General features: G+C 40.9%; 3 protein-coding genes across 3 annotated transcripts in view; 2 read left to right on the plus strand and 1 right to left on the minus strand.

Annotated features, from left to right (window-relative positions):
• Nucleotides 1-11,661, plus strand: part of dnajc13 (DnaJ heat shock protein family (Hsp40) member C13) — a 49,024-nt gene extending 37,363 nt beyond the window's left edge. Inside the window, exons 45-58 of the mRNA XM_087134070.1 lie at nt 154-270; nt 496-549; nt 805-934; nt 1,535-1,626; nt 2,581-2,680; nt 3,051-3,125; nt 3,512-3,712; nt 3,999-4,080; nt 4,679-4,895; nt 5,441-5,620; nt 5,948-6,088; nt 6,451-6,591; nt 7,812-7,911; nt 8,656-11,661. Coding sequence (XP_086990196.1) covers nt 154-270; nt 496-549; nt 805-934; nt 1,535-1,626; nt 2,581-2,680; nt 3,051-3,125; nt 3,512-3,712; nt 3,999-4,080; nt 4,679-4,895; nt 5,441-5,620; nt 5,948-6,088; nt 6,451-6,591; nt 7,812-7,911; nt 8,656-8,756 — 1,731 coding nt within the window. The 3' untranslated portion in view covers nt 8,757-11,661. The remainder of the gene's footprint in view (nt 1-153; nt 271-495; nt 550-804; nt 935-1,534; nt 1,627-2,580; nt 2,681-3,050; nt 3,126-3,511; nt 3,713-3,998; nt 4,081-4,678; nt 4,896-5,440; nt 5,621-5,947; nt 6,089-6,450; nt 6,592-7,811; nt 7,912-8,655) is intronic.
• LOC110990430 (uncharacterized) lies at nt 11,484-15,405 on the minus strand. Its single transcript, XM_022255437.2, has 4 exons — nt 14,997-15,405; nt 13,938-14,083; nt 13,114-13,522; nt 11,484-12,708 (listed from the first exon to the last, which is right to left on the minus strand). Exons 1-4 carry the CDS (start codon nt 15,211-15,213, stop codon nt 12,557-12,559), a joined length of 924 nt encoding a protein of 307 aa, XP_022111129.2. The 5' UTR covers nt 15,214-15,405; the 3' UTR covers nt 11,484-12,556.
• A 129-nt stretch (nt 15,406-15,534) lies between these two features.
• LOC110991135 (uncharacterized) lies at nt 15,535-19,270 on the plus strand. The gene is made up of 5 exons (XM_022256338.2): nt 15,535-15,887; nt 16,826-16,970; nt 17,467-17,618; nt 17,857-18,139; nt 18,567-19,270. Exons 1-5 carry the CDS (start codon nt 15,702-15,704, stop codon nt 18,710-18,712), a joined length of 912 nt encoding a protein of 303 aa, XP_022112030.1. The 5' UTR covers nt 15,535-15,701; the 3' UTR covers nt 18,713-19,270.
• The last annotated feature ends 70 nt before the right edge of the window (nt 19,271-19,340 follow it).

The raw sequence follows: 19,340 nt of genomic DNA on the forward strand, positions 1-19,340 counted from the left end.
AACACAAATTCTGCATTTATTTCTGCTTTCAGCATGTCATTCAGCACAAACAATCCGTGTTCCATTTTAGTATTGTTGGGTTCGGATCAGAATGCTCTGAATTTGTCGGCGATATTTTTGCAATACAATCTCATTTGCCTTCTTTACTTCCAGGGAGAGAGTGACCCGGCATTCGGGGCCGATTTCATCTTCTCTGCTCATGCCAAAGAGCTGATCATTGGTGAGGTATTTGTGCGAGTGTACAATGACCAGCCAACCTTTCCCTTGGAGGTGAGGATTTTTATTTCCATGCTGATATTGTGTCTACTGATCATGTGCCTGAACAATTGAGGGCACTCTTCACCAAAATTTTGGGTCCTACTCAGAATTAAAATAGGGAATTTTGAATTGTTTATGTATTTCTTGATGTTTTCAGTTTTCTTTACACTTTGGAAAGTTGAAGTGGTTTAGAAGTGTTTCAGCACTTCTTAAATTTGTTAAATATCTATTTTCCAGGATGCTAAGGGGTTCACCGTCAGCTTACTAGATTATCTAGGCTCCCAGGCTCAGGTAAGATTCAGTGGCTTGTAGCATAATCTCTAGCCAACTTTCTTCCTTCTGCCATGCCATTTGTGTCTAGTACGTCCATTTTTTATAGTTTCAATAACAACAGAAGATAAGGCTGTAAACAGGCTTCAAGGGCTATGGCTTGGTCTGTTGTCCACTTATTCCAATGGACAAAGAGCAAGACCTAGCCCTAGGCAAGAGAATCTGATGCAGCCTCAAAGCCAGCTTTGTTCCTTCTGTCATCCTGTCTGTGTCTAGTACCTGCACTCCCTGATGGCCCTGACATCCCAAGCGGTAGACACCAGTAAAAACAGCACCCAGGCCAAACGGCTACGTGACTGTGAGATGGCCTTGGAATCACTGGGCAACGTCATCAAGAACAACCCTGGTAAGTCATACACAGAATCAGGCCACATTCCAATGACTTGGCTGCTGCTTGACACTGCACACAAGTCTGCAATAGTGGCTACAGCCACGACCACATTAGGACACGATCACATTAGATAAGCAAATGACTTTGTTTTTACTAAGTTTGCCATGGACTATCAGTTTGAGAAGTTTTTGGATTCTTAATTTATTTCGTAAGTTGTAGATGTCATTTGGATGGAAAGATTTGTGACAAATTTATACTACTGAACATTGGAGGATTTGAGGCAATTGTTAATCAGCTGTTTGGTTAATTAAGTGAAAAACTATTGCCCAGTTATGCCTCTGTAGATTTTACAAGAACTTTGAAAAGAGTAGGGAAAAAAATCAGTTTCGTTAAAAGTGATTTTTGCCTCACTCTGTCTGGTCAATTTCAAATCTAGTATAGTGCATCTCCATAATTGCCACAAATACTATATTTAATTGTAAATCAGACACTAGCGAAATGGAATTCTGGCGCTGTTATAGTCAAGAAAAAAACCAGTATTGGATGGAATCATAAGGGTTGGCCTAAGCTGCCTATTTAGCTTGACAGGTGGAAGGGATTTGATTGATTTTGCAGGTACCGAGATACAGTGCAATGGACATTACAAACTCCTCTTCTCCTTACTGAAGCTGACTGGTGCTACCAAGCTGCAAATGCTGGCACTAGAGGTAATACCTAAGGCATGTTGGCCTTCTGATTAGAGAGAAAATTTGTCTGTGGATATCTGAAATTGACGGAGGGTGGAATGCCCACCAGGTGTGAGAAGGTTTCATAAAATCTAGTTCTTTCCAACCCCGATATTTATGAGCTTGTTTAGTATGTAAGCAGTGCTTCCTCAGGGTGAAGCATGTTGCAAGTCAGTCAAGAACATTAAAGAGGTAGGGAAAAAGCTTCAAATAGTGCGACATCTAGGATGTTGGAGGTAGATTGGCCACTCAGAAACCAGTGTGCAATCAATTTATTTGCCGAAAATCAACATGAGAGAAATAAGAGGCAATTCCGGTCCGCAACCAACTGGGCCAATTTCAGAAACATGCGAGGTCAAATTTTGTGTTTGTGTTGGAACTGCACGAGACCAGGATACGTTTTATTTTATGACAAAAAGACAATAAATCATGCACTTAAACTTGATGTATGGAACAATCAATGTGGTGGACCAGAACTGTACAAGAACCTAGCATTTTGAGCATGCCTCTACTGCTAGACTTGTGTGTGAAGATGCACCCTGTTTACAGCCATATCTCCCTGTGACCTTTTAGGGTCAGAGGTATATCATTGATACATAATGAGTGTTTCTGAAATCGGTGAAAAGGGGTCTCGCGGAAGCCCACTTTTTTGACATTTCTTTTCGATTGTGAATGGGAAAACTGTTCCACTTTTTTCATGTTAATTTTGGAAGCTGGTCTTGTCACCTCGTGTTTAAAGCTTGTAATTGGGGAAAGAAGGTTTTCCTTACCCTACCCTCTTTAATATGCACACAAGATTTCAATCTTATCAGGGAGGCTGTATTCCATCGCACATACACTGAACATGAACAATGGCTTTGTTCTTAAATACCCTCACTTTGTTGAAATTCCAGACTGGTTCATTAACTGTTTGGATGGAAATCTCTTCTATATCAGGTGGTACGGAATGTCACAACCAACAAGGAATGTGTGGCCAACATTGCCGACTCAAATGTACTTCCATATCTGCTTCTTACTCTCCATTCTCTACCATCAGGTCAGTCAACCTACCTGTTTCTCTTTAAAAGGGGTTTTTCAATCTTTTTGGAAAACATTCTTTCCATACTACAAGAAATCTTCACAGATGTGGCCCAGGCTGAAAAAATGTGTCACAGATCTCCAGAGCCAGTGTGGTATCGTGTATGTGCGTGCACTGTTCTAGTGTGCCTGAAAATTCAAGGGAAAGTTTGGGAGCCTACTTTACATCTCTGATCCTTGAAAGTCCCAAGCAAATTCTTTGAGGGTGATTTTGATTTAAGAAGACAAGGAAATGAAAATGTTGTCAAATGGGAAATGTGTTCACCCACCGTTAATTGCTTGTCATGGATGAAGTCAGCTCATGAGAGTTTCTTTGTTTCTCTGCCTAGGCTGCTTGACAGTGATTGAGACCCTGAATGCTCTGTCTTCCAACACCAAGATCATCAAAGAGATAACTGCCAAAGGTCTGTAAATCTCTTCAGTGCTACCCTCACACGAGCCTCCATTGACAAGAATGACAAGTCATGAGAATTTTGGTTATTTTGTTCTTGAGAATTTAATCCAGAGTTGAATCTTTTTGAAATAATATTTTTAATTTCTGTTCTGTACCTTGGTTTACTAAGTTAAAATTTATGTTTTTACTAGTTGGAAGATTATTCTGTTTTTAGTCCTCTGTGTTCTTTCTAAAATTTATTTACTGGTCACCATTTGTGATGAAATTTGACAACGTAACAAGAGCCACTGTAGAGTTTTTGGAAGCACTCCTCAGCCCCCTGCCCCCCCCCAAAAAAAACCTACTGCAAAGATAGTACCTGTATTTAAAATGAAATGAACATTATGTTCCATCCAGGTGGCCTGGTGTATGTACTAGACCTCTTCTGCAATTCGCCCAACCCCAATGTCCGGGAGAAGTCGGCCGAGCTCTTTGCCAAGATGCAGTCAGACAAGTTGATGGGGCCTCGTATCCGCATCCTCCTCTGCAAGTTCCTGCCACCCATCTTCATGGACGCCATGCGGGACAGCCCGGAGGCCAGCATACACATGTTTGAAGGTGCTTGGTCAGACTGACGGACAAACAAGCAGCACAGTAGATGGACAGACAAACTTATTCCCGCTCTTTATCCATTTCCCTTTTTATTTTACAAATGATGTGAGTAGGGGCTGCTAGGCTAACAAACCTAGTTAACCCTCAAATAGGCAGCGAGAGGAGGGAAATCCACTTTCCTGTACATTCACGTACTATCTTTAGAACACACTTTATGGACGGGTCCTTCTAATTAATCAGCATTTTTAAGCAGTCGTGTAATGTCTGTTGACACCTGTTTTTCTCATTGAAGGCGTTCATGAAAATCCGGAGTTGATTTGGAATGAAGAGGCGAGGGAGAAAGTCTCCGCGACAGTTAAGAGGATGAAAGATGAGTGAGTATCGGAGATCTCTTGTGGCATCTTTGATGTTAGGGGTTGACTGCGTGGAAGAGCTTCCTGTATGGGACATTTTCCATAGACCTTTAATGTTCATCCAAACTACAAGGACTTGCTTGTCATACTGTGTGGAAAATATATTTGGGCATAAGAACAAGTAAGTCTACAGTCTAGCGGTGCAAATGAACAAAGAATGCCAATTCTCAAAGGGCAACAGGTCAAAGGAGCGTGAGGCATTGCTGGTGCAATGGAAGCCTGGTCTTTTTTTAGGTCTTGATCCTTGTTTCTGAAGGCTGTCTTTACCAGAGTTGTAGTTGAGTCCATCACAAGTCTGACTAGTTGCCTGATGATGAGTGCGGTCACAAGTAACAGAGTGATAGATAAGACAGGATGCAGTTTTCACCTTTTCGTGAACGAAAATCTTAAGCTTTCACGTATGTTTGATGATTTGTGATTAATTCGTGATGGCTTGTGATCATCATCTTGGCTACCACTCTGCTCTCTGCCTCAAACCTCAAACGTAAGCCAAGTCCTTGTTAGGCCCCCAACATGTGATTCAAAATGCTCACAACTGTTTTTGACCTTGTCCCTGCAGACACTATGTGAATCAGAACGCAGACATTGACACCACATGGAAGCTTCCCGAGACCTTCTCCGTGGCCTACGTGGACACGGAAGGTGAGGTGGTGGTAGGAGGTGTCTTCTTGCGGCTCTTCATCTCCCAGCCCACGTGGGTCCTGCGCAAACCCCGGGAGTTTATGGTGGCCTTGATGGAGAAATTCACCGACCTGCTACAGAAGAAGTCACCCAATGTAAGCAATGCAACAGTGTGAAACAGTATTTATGTTTTGTCAAACAGTAGTGCTTGGTTATGGTTAAGTCCATGATTCCTTCTTGCTTTGAGTGCATGGTTTAGTAAACATCCCGAAGCATAAACATGCAGACTGCTTTAAGACTGTTACTGTTGTCTGCTGGTTTGTTTTACCTGTTGGTGTACAAGACTTTTCACAGAGTTCAAAATGTCAGTTTTGGACCAGAGTCAAACCTCAAGATTGCAGAAAAGCTTTCACATTAGCAGGAATTCAACACTGTTCAGAAGAAGTCCAAGTTTCACAGTTAAAATGCAGCCCTGGTCAAGACCAGGACTGACAGGCTTTACCAGCAAAGAAAATCACAGCCGATCTAGGCACAAACTCTTATTTGGTGCCTTGCAGGCCTTGGTTTGATGTGACCTTGGCCCACTTCTGTTGAGCGCAGACAGCATGCATTGGCAAGATAATAATGTGAAATGGCCTTTAGAGTTCCGAAATGAAATGTCGACTGAGCGTCAGAGCATCTGCATGTCTTTGCCCTCCAGGGTGACGAGCTGGAGATGGTGACGTCTGCAGTGGTCAGTCTCTTCAAGGCCCAAGCCAACCTTGCGGCTCAGTTGCCCCAGCTGGGTCACATACCCACCATCTTCACCTCCATGAAGTCCAAGAATGACGCAATCCCGCGGGCTGCGATTATTGCCGTCAACAGCATTGTAGAGGACGATGTGAGCACTTGTGTCATTTGTTGTTCGTAGAACATTAACAGACCCAGAAGCTCAATTTTTTTGATAAGGCCTTTCAAAATGTCTGGAATTTGTATGAAAAAGAAGACTGAGACCGAACAAGCTAAAGAAACTGTCACTGAGCAAACACACGTTACCAGCCAACTTGACGTATGATGCAAATTGCCATGTCTGGTTCTCTATTGATTTTTATCCAAGCATAAATTTACTGTTAGGCAATGTTTTTGAAAGTGTGCTGTGTTGTGAGATTTCCATACTGCTTGTTGGTGCTAATACCTGCTTTTTTGGGGGGTGTAATTGGTGATTTAGATCTGCGTGCGCAGCATGGCCCAGAGTGATTGCATCGGGCCGATGATTGCAGGAATGAAGACGCGACCTGACATGACGGCTGTGGCCTGCGACAGCCTACACAAAATGTTCCAGAAAGATCAGTCCGACCTCGTCAAACAGGTGCGTGTTCAGAGCAGCAAAAAGAGAAGATGTTTATGCCTGGAAGCACTCGTGGAATAGAGGCTTTTCCAGAATTGAAGTCCCCAGGACGTTGTGTATATTTGCACTGCCAAGATGTTTGTTCTGTTTCCTCCCAAAGTTAGTTGATGGAGTTCAAAGTTCCACATCATTGTCTCTATTCAAATGTCTACTGACAGCAAGCACAGATTTGTAAATTTACAGCAATATTTTTGACAAGTTTGATCGGCAAAATGTTCAAAGCACTCTTTGCCTCATACTTTACAGGAGCTTTCTGGATAATTTTACCATTGCAAGATTTATTGGGACGGGACTCAATCTGTGCATCTGTGTTAATCTTACAGGCCTTAGACAGTGATCTGGTGACGTTTTTGCTGGGTCTGCTGACGGACAGCCTCACCTCGCTAGACAACCCAGCTGCCACCAAGGCACAGATTGTCAAGTCCCTCAAGGCCATGGCCAACTGCTTGGAGTATGGAGAGCAGGTTTGTAGCGGGCCGCGAAGCCACCGGTTACCGGTTCTGTAGTGTATGCCAAGGCATTCAGAAACATTTAGAAGCATTTCTTGTTGCTTAACCCCTTCGCTCCGGGAGACGTCGACAGCCGCCGCTTTGTGTGAGGATTAGTGCATAGCACACACACACACTCTATTGATAATGGACTTGCGGTTTCAATATGGGCCGGCTGCTGGACAGGGCTTTGCATACTGGGCATATCGCAGCCCAGCAGTCGTGGTCAAAAGAATACCGGCGTGAATGGGTTAACAGAGTGAAGCAAAATTTAAGTTCACCAAATGTCTAAAGGAGGGGGGGACAAAAAAATTGAGAATTTGTTTGTGACCTTTTGTGACCTTTCTTTCCAGGGGTGAAGCTAACTTCAGGCACCTCTTACACGCTTTGGGACAGAAAGGAAATGAAATAGTAAAAAAATTCAAAAACCTATAGGGCTGAGTCAATTCGAATTATCTACTATTCGAATATTCGACCTTCAGTTTGATTGAATATCCAAATATTCGGTTGCACCGACCGGCAGATTGTTGATGAACAAATCATATACAAAATCAGTTGCAACATACAATTGTTCATTATGATCAATATTATAGCTTCTCACGTCTAGGAGTATCTCCAGCCACGATTTAGCGAAATTTAAGAGATGAACAAGACTTCTTGCCCAGTTGACAATTTCTATTCCTTTTAAATTGTTTAATGAATAATTTACTTTTTAAATTGTTGTAAGATTTCTGATGCTTTTCATTTGAATCTGCTTGTGACAAGCCTCCATAGTGCAATTTTTCTCATTTAAAACAAAAGAAAATTTTCCCTTCCTTTTCATGAATTTTGCATTCGAATATTCAAATTCGAAAAATAATATTCGAATATTGGGTTATTCGGATATTTGGCACAGCCCTATAAACCTCCCCCCCAAAATTTGCCTGGATGAAGGGAAGTGGCTCCAGTATACTGCCACCCCCTCACATTTGCCATTGCATATCATCCCAGTATGTTCTTTGAATAACTCAATTCAGCAGTATCTAAAACCAAGGACAGATGCAGAACACATTTCTGGGTGGGGGATTAACTTGGTGGGGTGGGGGGCAGATTGTTGGAAATAGGCTCAAATACCACATGAAGGCAACCGTACTTGTGACATCTCTGAAACCCACCAGTTGTAGACTTAAAGTTCTCCTCATTTGTTTGGTGTGCAGGTGACAGCAATATTGGAGAAGTCGACGGTATGGTCCTCCTACAGAGACCAGAAGCATGACCTGTTCCTGTCCAACACAAACATCACAGGTTACCTCACAGGTGGGTTGATTGGTCAGTTTCTGGTTACCTCACAGGTGGGTTGATTGGTCAGTTACTGGTTACCTCACAGGTGGGTTGATTGGTCAGTTACTGGTTACCTCACAGATGGGTTGATTGGTCAGTTACTGGTTACTTCGCAGGTGGGTTGATTCGTCAGTTACTGGTTACCTCACAGATGGGTTGATTGGTCAGTTACTGGTTACCTCACAGGTGGGTTGATTGGTCAGTTACTGGTTACCTCACAGATGGGTTGATTGGTCAGTTACTGGTTACCTCACAGGTGGGTTGATTGGTCAGTTACTGGTTACCTCACAGATGGGTTGATTGGTCAGTTACTGGTTACCTCACAGGTGGGTTGATTGGTCAGTTATTGGTTACCTCACAGGTGGGTTGATTGGTCAGTCTCTGGTTACTACCTCACAGGTGGGTTGATTGGTCAGCCTGCAATCATTTCCTTTTCCTCGTCAATTCATTTGATGACAAGGTTAACTTGTGAATCACAAAATTTTAGGCTGTTTTCCTGTTCATATTTTGTGTTCTGAATAAGTTGTATTTCGGGGCAGACCTCTCATTACCTGCTTTTAGTTCTGTGACTGAGGAAAGAAAGTTTTCAGGAATTTAAAAGTGTTGCTCGGTTCTTGAAGTGTAAAGGTCCGTTTTTACAATCCAGCCCTCTTGACTCTGTATGACATCTCATTGTGTCAGATTTCTGAATTGTTTGTTTGTTTGTGCAATTTGTTTCAGGTCCTGGGGTGGCTGGTTATCTTACACAAGGCACATCCTCCTCTGTCCCTAGTGCTCCACCCCCCATAGACCCCAATCAGGAAACGGCAGAGGAGTCTTGATTCAAGCCAAACTGATTGGAAGTTTCTTGCAAGATTCATAATCACAAAACTACCATCAGAAGTGTGGAATTCCAGATTTCTGTTGTTAAACGTCTGCTTACATCCCACTTATATTTTCTTCAGCAAACTGCCTACCAGCCGATGTCATTTCCACATAGAATTTTATGGCAAAGTGTTATTGTAACATCACGAACAGTAGCTGAATGGCCTCATTCCTGTAAAATCTGTCCAAGTTTTGAACAAATTACTGATCTAAATTAATTCCTTTTTTCACTGTGTGCCATCTAGTGTCTAACAAAATGGATTGCACCCAGAACTAATACAACTATATAAATTAATACAGTATGTGATTATGTACATAAATGGAAGTTTACAAATGTTTGGAGGGTTAGATTTTAAAATGGGTAATGTCTCTTCAAAGTGGGTTTTCAGAAATATTAATTTGCATGTGTTACATATTCATATACCTTGTCTCCCATGTGGTCGGAGTGTGAAACCTGAAAGCGGTTTTGCATAAAGAGAAAAATCACAAGATACAACAGATGTCTGTGGTCGTAAAATATTTCAAGCAGATTTTGTACATAAAAAAATTATTTTGCTGAAACTGAATCATAGTAGATCTAAGTTAAAATATGCAGCTTTATACTAAAATCATTTTGTTGTCTTGGCCACTGCTTCAAGAGAGAAGAAATTTTGGTTTTCTATTCTTCTTATAATTACAGGGAAATCAACCTTGAGAGTTGTTTCCATTTTGTCATGAGGTAGATTTGATTAGAATCAGGAATAGGATGTTTACAAATGAGAAATAATCTTAACTTTTAAATTTTCAACGGCGCTGAGCTGAGGAGTTGCTATATTTCAAGAACGTACAGTCATAAGAAGGGAATAAAGATTACTTTTTTGTTGGTTTGTTCAATAGTGGGGGGGGACTAGCATACATAGATGAAGATGTTTCATATTTCTCTGTAAGGATTCCTATTTCTCTATAAGAATACATGTACACTGGTGGACTAGTCCCCCATGTTCTTGTAAAAGCCTTGGATAGCCTAAGACTTCATCTAAATGTTATGGCTGTGGCTGTCTGCAGCAGATGTGTTTGCGGGAAGTGGATGCAGCCATCAGCTGGCTTACCATAGTCACATTTTTTGGGGGGGGTCTCAATCTTGTAATGTGGAAGTGGTCTACTCTTAAACATTTATCCATTCTAATCGAATGGAGGCTGTAACCAAAATAATGTTCACATCTTGCAGAGTGGATCTTTGACAAACACTTTTACTGATTTATGAGGGGCCCTTTTAAACATGCCACGTGTGTACTTGAGGGAAACCACACTTTCTGTTTGGATCATGCTAATGATAGAAGCGGTTTCGTGTTGCTCTGTGTAGAATTTCACACTGACATTGGTAATCCAAGAGATCATAAAACATTAACTTTTGAAAAGAGATGCACGTTGAGGAATACTTCTCAGAACATCAAATTTGGATAAGTTTTTTGTACGGTCTTTTGTAATAACTCGTGATTAACGAGAAATTCCTTTGGGTAAAGGAACATTTCCAAGACTGACGAACAGCATTTTGGAGCTGATGCAAGCTGGTTATGATATTATTATAGGTATTTATATGGCACAATTTCAAACTACTGATCACTGTGCTGTACCAAGAAAAGCCTTCACAGGAAAATCCGTTGGGAACCTTTTACAGTTAATGCCATCTTCTTGTTTTTGCCTCAGTAGTTTTGTAATTGCTTTACCAGAGACGATGTCAGAGGGTTCTCATTAGTTTGCACAAAACTGTATTTCATTTTGAAAAAATGAAACAGCTATGAAGTTTATAGGGAAATCGTGTGTTGTGTGTATTACTACCAGCATGTATCAACAGTTCCTGAGGACTAGGAACGAGTCTACTAAAGTGTACATTTTCAGTGTACAATATACATGTACTTTTTTCTGAATACATGGTATTTCTTGTAACACATTTCAGTATGCTCTACCAAAATGTACGCTTCTGCATATTCAAAGCTGCCAAATTTATTAGGATGGATAGGGTTTTCAAAGATCTGGTTTTGAAATTTGTGAGAGTGTGCGGTTGATTTGATCATTTTGTTGTCGGCATTGATGTCGTCTTGCAGAAATGCTATTTGTTTCAGTCAACTTCGCATAGTGCATCTCAATAGTTTTTATAAATTAATGCACATGTGTGTACTCGGTGAACAAATCATGAAAATGAAAATGTTCACTAAACCAAGTGGGTAGTGTAAGTGGAGGCATAGTTACCAAAAAAAAAAGAAGCTGTCTTGTAAAAGGCCAGATTATGCTTGGCTCAAAAGCAAACAGAGACATGAAATTGTGACATATCAAATATTTGTGCTGCAAATTTGCAAAATTTGAATACATTTCAACTCAAGCAAAGTTTGCGGCAAATGTTTTGGGAAGTCAAAGTCAATTTGCTTTCATGTTCACGTCAAGTATAGCCTGGCCTTCAGTTTCTTAAGTTACAAAACCCCTCCATGTACCAAAACCAAGCAAATTTTACTCTGGCATCTCTATTTTTAAGCAATTTGATTGGCCAATTTTTGCCTCTCAAAAATAAACAATTTAATCATCTGTTTAAGGTGTCTTTATTTCCCTGAGAAAGTAGCATACTGTTTTGTGTGGAATGTGTTTTATGTGGCAACAAGAAAAATTCTGATGTGTGGAAAAAAAGAATGACAAACTTTCACATTCCACGGTTTTCACATTATAAGAAGTGTTGCCTTTATTCACAAGTCTGTGAACTGAAAGTATGAACTCACATGAAACTGATGTGTACATTGAAACTTATTGCAGAAGGATGTAACAAATTAATTTTATGCATCGTAAGCTCCTATAAAGAAACAGCAAATAAATGATTATATTGTACAATTCAAATGATAATGTGCCGTTACTTATTTTTTTCAATAGCTAATAATCTATACGGGAAAGTAACATCTTCCAAGAAAGCAATTATTTTACAAATTTATGATCTGAAGCAAGGTAAATTCAGAAGCAGTTTTTTTTTCTTTTTAACTAGTACTTCAGTTCGTCTTTTATGGACAAAATAGGCATTCTGTTTCATGGCAGATGGCAACATGTCACAGATTGATTTAAATCCTTTATTTCCTGCAAGGATTTAGCAAGTTTGTTCCTCCTGTAACCAATCCTATAACCTTATAACCCTTGGCCTGTAGAATTGCTAGGGTTGTAAAGTTCAATCACAGCACTCTTTGTGTTGTTTTAGTTTGTATTTTTGCTTATTCCAAATGTCTGCTGTGTAAATGGGGCATAGAACACATATTATGCAGCAGTATCAAGCCTGTGATGGTGACTTTAAGAGTGCCCATTTATTCTCATGCCAGTACATAATTCTTGTCTCGTCAACAAGTTAAGCACTTCACTGTACATAAGTGCATACAGCAATGTAAATGTGCCACTTTCCAGTATTGACCGATTTACACTACTTACCAAATGGCACTGTAACTAGAACAAAGCCTTAAGTCTCACACCGTTGGAAATTTTTCCTTTTCTTCAATGCGAAAAGCGGTATGCATTGTTGATAGGAGTCCAGAGCAACAAAGGTTTCCAAATGTTGCTATGCATGCTCCGTAGAGTGACAGTGACTCAAATATAACCTTGTTAATCCAGCTCGTAAAATTCCTCCTGGAAAGTGGTTTGTCAATGTAAAGTTTCTAATTATTTATCCACGTTTTTCCCAAATGTTTTTCCAAAGAGGTTGAGCCACTGGGACTGGCTCACTCTAGTTGGAATAAGTTCTGTGATTCCCCCTTCAGTATCGGCAGTTGTTGTGGTAGTCCCAGTGAGGCACATGGGGGGCCGGCAGAGCCAGTTCCCCCACAGGCACCTGCTTGACGGGCAGGTTGATGCCGGTGAACTGTGGCAGGTTGCGGTAGTTATGCACATCACGTAAACCTGGATGGACTGTGGGGGGGGGGAATGAAGTGAGGTGGAAAGTTACTCTCGCTGTCCACAAATGAGGAACACAGGAAAAGAAGGCATAATGTGTGGAGTCGTTTGTTACATATAAAAATATTTGCTGTAGGCATCATTGTTTCCTGATTGCTACAGAATACTCATTTTCTATACTGTGGCGTTGTTGATTTGGGATGCTATTTACATTCCTTCCAAACATTTTGGGTTAAGACAATGTGAATTTCTGTTTTGTGAATTTTCTTCTACTTTAAATCTTCTTTTTTCAACTTTAAACTTTCTAGAATATCTAAATTTTATCTTTGTAAAGTTTACGTAACATCAGCACAGTAATTACTTCTTGGCAAGGATGCTGTTTCTTGCTACAACATTTTGCTGTGTCTTGGATAAACTCACCAAGAGGGGGTCTTGTTCTATCCATGAGGCTGGGTGGCACCTTATCATCCTTGGGCCAGTTCTCAAGGTGAACGTCCTTCCGGGTCATGTCTCGGATGTGCTCAAATGCACCCGGGGTGCTGGGATCAGCCGTCTTGCCTACGCTCCCTGCCGTCCAGACTTGGACAGGCTGATCCAGCGAGGGGGAGGCCAGGCCTGTGCGGCCTGTGTATCTGTCCGATGAGGCCGCTGTTGAGGCGGCTGTGTTATTGGGTGTTTGTCCGGTTCCACTGCCAGGCTGCTGGTCAGCAAATGTGACTCTTGAATTGGCCGAGCGAGTTTGGCTGGGAGTCATCTTACGCGCGACTCGGTTGTCCACAAATTGCGTGTCTTGACGGAAGACTGTGTGCTTATAGAAATCATTCAGTTCCTGTGAAGCAAGGAAACAACTTGGATTACTAAATTACGGTAGTTTCAAGTGTTATGTACTGTTTGAACAACAGACGGAACAAACAATTCCATATAGTGATCACGAGCTAAGTCTTCAACTTGAAAAATATTTGGACTTGAACTGTAGAAAATATGAGAATTTTCAATTGGGAATTTTCATCTTGAAATGGAGTAATTCCAGAATACCCCATCACTTGAAAATACACCCCTGAAATCTCGAGTTAGGTGGGTGTGAGGCAAAAATGCCCATGGGAATAGCGTGACATTTTGACCTCATAGCTGGCTATGAGGTGGATCATGCTGGGTGGCTGGGTATTCTGCAATTGAGCTCTGTAGGCCTCCTCCCCGCTGAGTGTGGAGCAATTGGAGACCAGGGAGAAACAGCAGGCTCTTACATTTAACACTGCCAGGATTTCTTGAAGGTGCTGTGCACTATGATCCTTGCAGTACTCGACGCCATGGTAGTTGGCACTTCTCTCACTACAGGTGCGCTTGATTTCCTGAATCACAGCTTTAGCTTTAGAGATGTGTGCTGTCAAAACTGTAAAGAACAAAACAAAAGGTTGACATTCCTTTCTGAAATATCTGCAGTACAATGTTATGTTTCTAGAATTTTCTGAAACAGGGTTTCATTGCAGAAACAGGCCTAGTGTAAGGCCTACCAAAGGCCTGACGCTAGGGGCGTCAGGTTGGGGTAGTGTTTCTTTCCTCACCTTCCACCTCTGCGGTCCAGGTTCGAATCCTGGCTCAGTTCACATGTGGATTGGGTTTTCAGTCCCTACCTAATTCTGTTGGTTTTACCCATAATATTCCTCGTGGGTTTTCCTCCCACCTCTAAAACTGTAACTGTAACTTGTGAGCTATTTATTAATAAATAAAAAAACAATAAAAAATAATGTCCCAGTAAATACTTTTTGAAGTGAACTTCACTTTAAAAAGCTTACAAGGGCCGGCAGGGGGCTAGGGTAGGGACGTGCATTAGCTTCAGGTTTTTTTGCATGCTGTACAGTAGCTCCTCTATTTAATTTCCGATTTCAACATGTTTGAAATTTAAACTGAAGCCAGCATTTGATCCACTGAATTTGAAAGAAAACACAAAAAGGAACAATATTTTACAAAAATATGAATTCTGAGGTTTTCAGTTAAATCCACACTCATTTTTGTGTACAAAATAATCACAGTTTGCTCTGCATTACATTTGTACAAAACACATCTAAAAACATCCCCACTTCAAATAAATTTTTCTTTACTTTGCAGAGTCCGATTGAATCCAAGTTTAGCCCAGGCCTAAGCCTATATCAAAATATTCCTTATGACATCACTTCAAAAATAAAACAGCAACAAAAATTTGCAAAATTTATGAGCCTCCCTAGGTTAGGTATTTCCTTGCTCTATGGCTAAGGTAAGGTTGCAAAAAGTGAAATACACCAATCAGCCAATCGAATTAAACTTACATCTTACAAGAGGACCATCCACATAGTACTCCTTATTGTTGTCGATCTCAGGCTGCAGTGTGCTGACAACCCGACCAAGCTCCTGTAATCCCTCGGCCAGATTGTCATCTATCAAAGCCCGCTGTCTAGCCAAGCAATCGAGCCCCTGCAAAACGCTGGTGCAGGCGTTCTTGAACTCCGCTCTCGTCAGTGGGGTAGCCGGATTTGCTGAAGTCATTTTGCAGATTTCAGGAACTTGATTTTAGTTGTTTGGCTTCGTATCTGAACGTGTACCGTTTGAGGGCTATTTCTGCTCAAATTTAATGAAACACAATCTCACTCCAACCAAGCTTTGCCAAACCATGCGAACAAGAGGAACGGAAGCAGACGATTGATCTTGTTTACGTCTGCTGCTAGGCGTGATGCGCATGTTCAGAGACACCAACTTACGACCTTTTGTAAGTCTGGTTCTGAAAGTTTCATGTTGGAAGCATAGGTTTCAGGAGGCGGTGCATAGATATTGTATGCGGCGAGTTGAAAGGTTGTCGATATGGTAACGGCATACATTCAGTGTATGTAGCGCTTCCGCGCTTGCTGGTTCATGTTATCTGCACGCACTGCAGCAGAATCTGCAGATAAACCTGCGGTAATTGGTCATACTGCTTGTCTGCGTAGGACAGAAATTTTCTCGGGAAATTTCTTACAGTAATAGGCTAGTTTTGCGCGATGCAGACCGACACAGCTGCCCTGCCAGCGGTGCGAATCCCGGTGGACAAGCCCGTTCGCCTAGTCGGGATCAGTCACAGCAACAACAGCGGCAGCCTGATCGACCATGCGTCCGCTGCGGAGACGATACACGAAGCTATGGAGATCGTCAGCCAGAATGTCGCTGGGATACTGGCTGATTCACAGGTAAACTGATGTATCATTACCTGGGTTTGGCTTGAATCCCCTGTGATAAAGATATTTTGAAGAAAAAGATGTGTATAACGGTCGACTTATTAAACAAATAAAAATACGCAAACCCCCAGGCTGAAATTTTTAAGTGTTTTCTAAAGTGGGCCGAAATGCTTCAATATTTCTCAACTAAATCTGACAATTTATGACGGTATCACTTTCTGCTGGTTAATGAACCACTGCAGGGAAACTACTGAAGTCCGCATATGGAACTGTTCTCAATGTTTCATATATTTATTTTGTAATTAAAATTCAAACATCAGAATATACACAGGTTATACAGTATGTATCTGGTAAATTGTTTCATTGAGACTTAAAATTAAAGGGGTAAGTTTGTTTTATTATTTTTTTCTTGTTTAATAAAGTTGAAAGTTAACCTCAATTTGCTTCCACTTCATTTGACACTGTTTGATCTTGGTTAGCCAGTGTCAATGCAGAATTGGTTATTATTTAATAAACAGTTGCAAATAGAGTTATATTTACAAATAGGTCATTTGGGAGACATTTTGTAGTAAATTTTTCAGCATTAGGGAGATATTGGCTTTTAGGGAGACATTTCAGTGTCTCCCTATTTGCAAACTACCAGAAGGAGGCCGAATTTTGAGAGATGATAGATTAGGGTCTAAATTGAAAACATACAAAGTTTGGTTCAGATCAGACTTGGGAATATTGAATTATGGGACAGTAAAGTTGGAAAAAATTTGTGCACGTTCTTATTGGAATGTCTCCCTAATGACCCATTAGCGGTAATGATTAAAATTTAAGTTATCAAATTACAGTAGTAATTTCATCTTCAGAGAATGAATAACTATATTCTATGCCGCATTTATGTTGACACAAGCTGGAATATTGAAGAGTGTGAAATCACTTTAAATGCTAAAACTCTCTTCCAGTATTACAAGACCGGTGACTTACGGGAGGAACTGATTGCCCTGCGGCGAGATGTTCAAGAGTTGGGAAGAGACAGAGCCTATGAGGAAACAAGAGATAATTACCACCATCACTTCTGGAGAGCAGACCATGAGTCAGAAAATAAATGTGAGAATGCTCAAGGAGTTACAGTCATTAGTGATTTTTTAAGGGAAAGACGGGAGAATGGATTGGAGGGGAAGATACAATTATTTGGCAGAATCATACATAAACAGTTTTACGAAAGAAAAATAAAGCTTTGTACACCAGCTTGCTTATTTTCAAGTGTCCCGTGCAAGGAAAACTGTGCTTGGTTTCTAGAAAAGGATGCGATTCTCTGACACCACTCTTCTGCATCTATAGATGTATAACCAGTCTTGGTAACAAGAATTTAAAAAGCACAGAGCTAGGACTGAAAAAAAATTCAATATTTTGGTAAAACTTTTTCAATATTCACTTTCTGTTGAAGAAAAGCAATATTTTCCCAAATTAGATAATGTATCGCCATGCGGAGAGCTTTAAATTTTTGCAGATATCAGGAAGTAGGCTTTAAATAGCCAACAGTTCATACAGACATTTGTTTCTATTGTGCTTTTTATCATTTATTTTGGTTTTCACTTGGTAGATTTGATCACCAAACTCTCTGAAATCGCTTATGCCTTGGTTGACCTCAAAGGCGACTGCTGCAGTGCAAGTCGAGGTCGACAGGCTCTTGATGAAGCTTTTCTGGAAACAATGTGCACGAAACACCTGTACGAATTCCGGAATTTTAGAAGGGTAAGCGGCAAAATTTCCCTTCTTTCCACCTGAACTGTATGTCCAGACACCTCTGTAACAGATGGCTAAATCACCTCAAAGTTTGCATCATACTTATTTGCCTTCATGTCCCCACTCCCAACTCTGCCCATCACAAACCTGAACCGTCAGCTCCAAAAAGGGACAAAAAAATATAAATTGAAAGAGATTTGTCTATTAGCAACCTTCAAATGTGATCCCATTATTTTTCCACCAACAGGAAATTGCCCCGTACATTAACACAAGCATTGATCGCACCATGACGGTCCCTCGCCTGGCTGCTCCAATCACCACTGGTCTGGAGTGGCAGGAGTTCATGTCCCCCTTGGACAACCCAGACCGGCGTCGGCCACTGCCCAATGAGTGCACCGTGACCCGGCGAGAGACCATCCACCCACGCACTGAGCCCCCAAATGTCAGGGGCCACTTATCAGGTGTGTACATCATCCCCAGCCAGTATGATGTGCCGGACTATTCTGGGAAGCCCGGTGCTATGAATTCAGGTGAGTTTGAAAGATGGAATGTATGTCTAATGCAACCTGATCTCACAAATCTAATTTCCAGTTGACACAACATGCTGACATTGTGCATGTGATAATGTTCACAGTTTCTGTTGAGTTCCATCATGAAACACTTTTTTTATGTGTTATGCCTGAAAAGCAGCAGGTGTGACTTCAAAATCAATTTGTTGAGTTTGGTTGCACAATTGCAAGGTTTTCATTCTCACAATCAAGTTTTGAAACTGACCAGTATGTAATCTTGAATATAAACACTTTGGTGGAAATAATCCTTAAATACTTCTATAAAATATTTAAATCATGTTTTCCCAAAATGGCTAAAGCCTTCAGAAAACCACCTCTGTGAACACAGAAGAGCACTGACTACAAGCAGTATCGATGATCTCCACTTGGCTGTTGTGGTATTTTTCAGGCACTGATGCAACTCTCACTGTGATGGGCCGTTACGGAGGAAGACAGATGTATGAACAATCAATCAACAGCAGAACACGCCCCTTGCAAGTTGAGGTACAAGCCGTGTCCAGTAGATACAAACACAAAGATGGCTTTTGTGAATAGAGCAGAACCTAACTTAACTGGGGGTGGACCCAGGTTGGCCCTAACCCTGGCAGTCCCATTTGCAGGTTATTCAAGACAACATCTCATGCCTTCAGATCTTGGGTGATGTCTGGCTGCTTGGTTGTGTATGGAAAGTATGTGGAGATTCAAAGCCTTACTTACATGCACATGCAGATGGTGCTGAGAGGGTTATTAAGAATGTAGAATGGTACATCCTTGCACTTAAAATGTCGATAACATAAGACAAATTGATGATTCCACTTTAAGATTTCCATTTTAAGGGTAATTTTTTCAAACCTCCATTTGTGATGACAAAGAAAGTCCTTAGATTATCAAATATTCATGCAAATGTAAGACTAAAAATAAAACTTTAAACAATCTTTATTTGAAAGAATTGAAGAATAGACAGAAGGATACTTCATTTTTTATATGTAAGTTTATATTCACTTTTGAATAACTTTAAATATTTGTAAATAGTCCGTTCAATTTTGGCGGAGTTGAATGTAAATTTGTAGGAAAAAGAACGAGTCATTAAATGCAGTGATTTTTAATTGTCAATCTTGTCTTTACATACGCATTCATTGGTTTCATAGTTGGTTGTCCTAAAAATGTTCACTAGGCACAGATT

The sequence above is a fragment of the Acanthaster planci genome, linkage group LG03, assembly GCF_054643075.1.
Source record: "Acanthaster planci isolate LZ-2023a linkage group LG03, COTS_SCS, whole genome shotgun sequence".
NCBI classification, from domain to species: domain Eukaryota; kingdom Metazoa; phylum Echinodermata; class Asteroidea; order Valvatida; family Acanthasteridae; genus Acanthaster; species Acanthaster planci.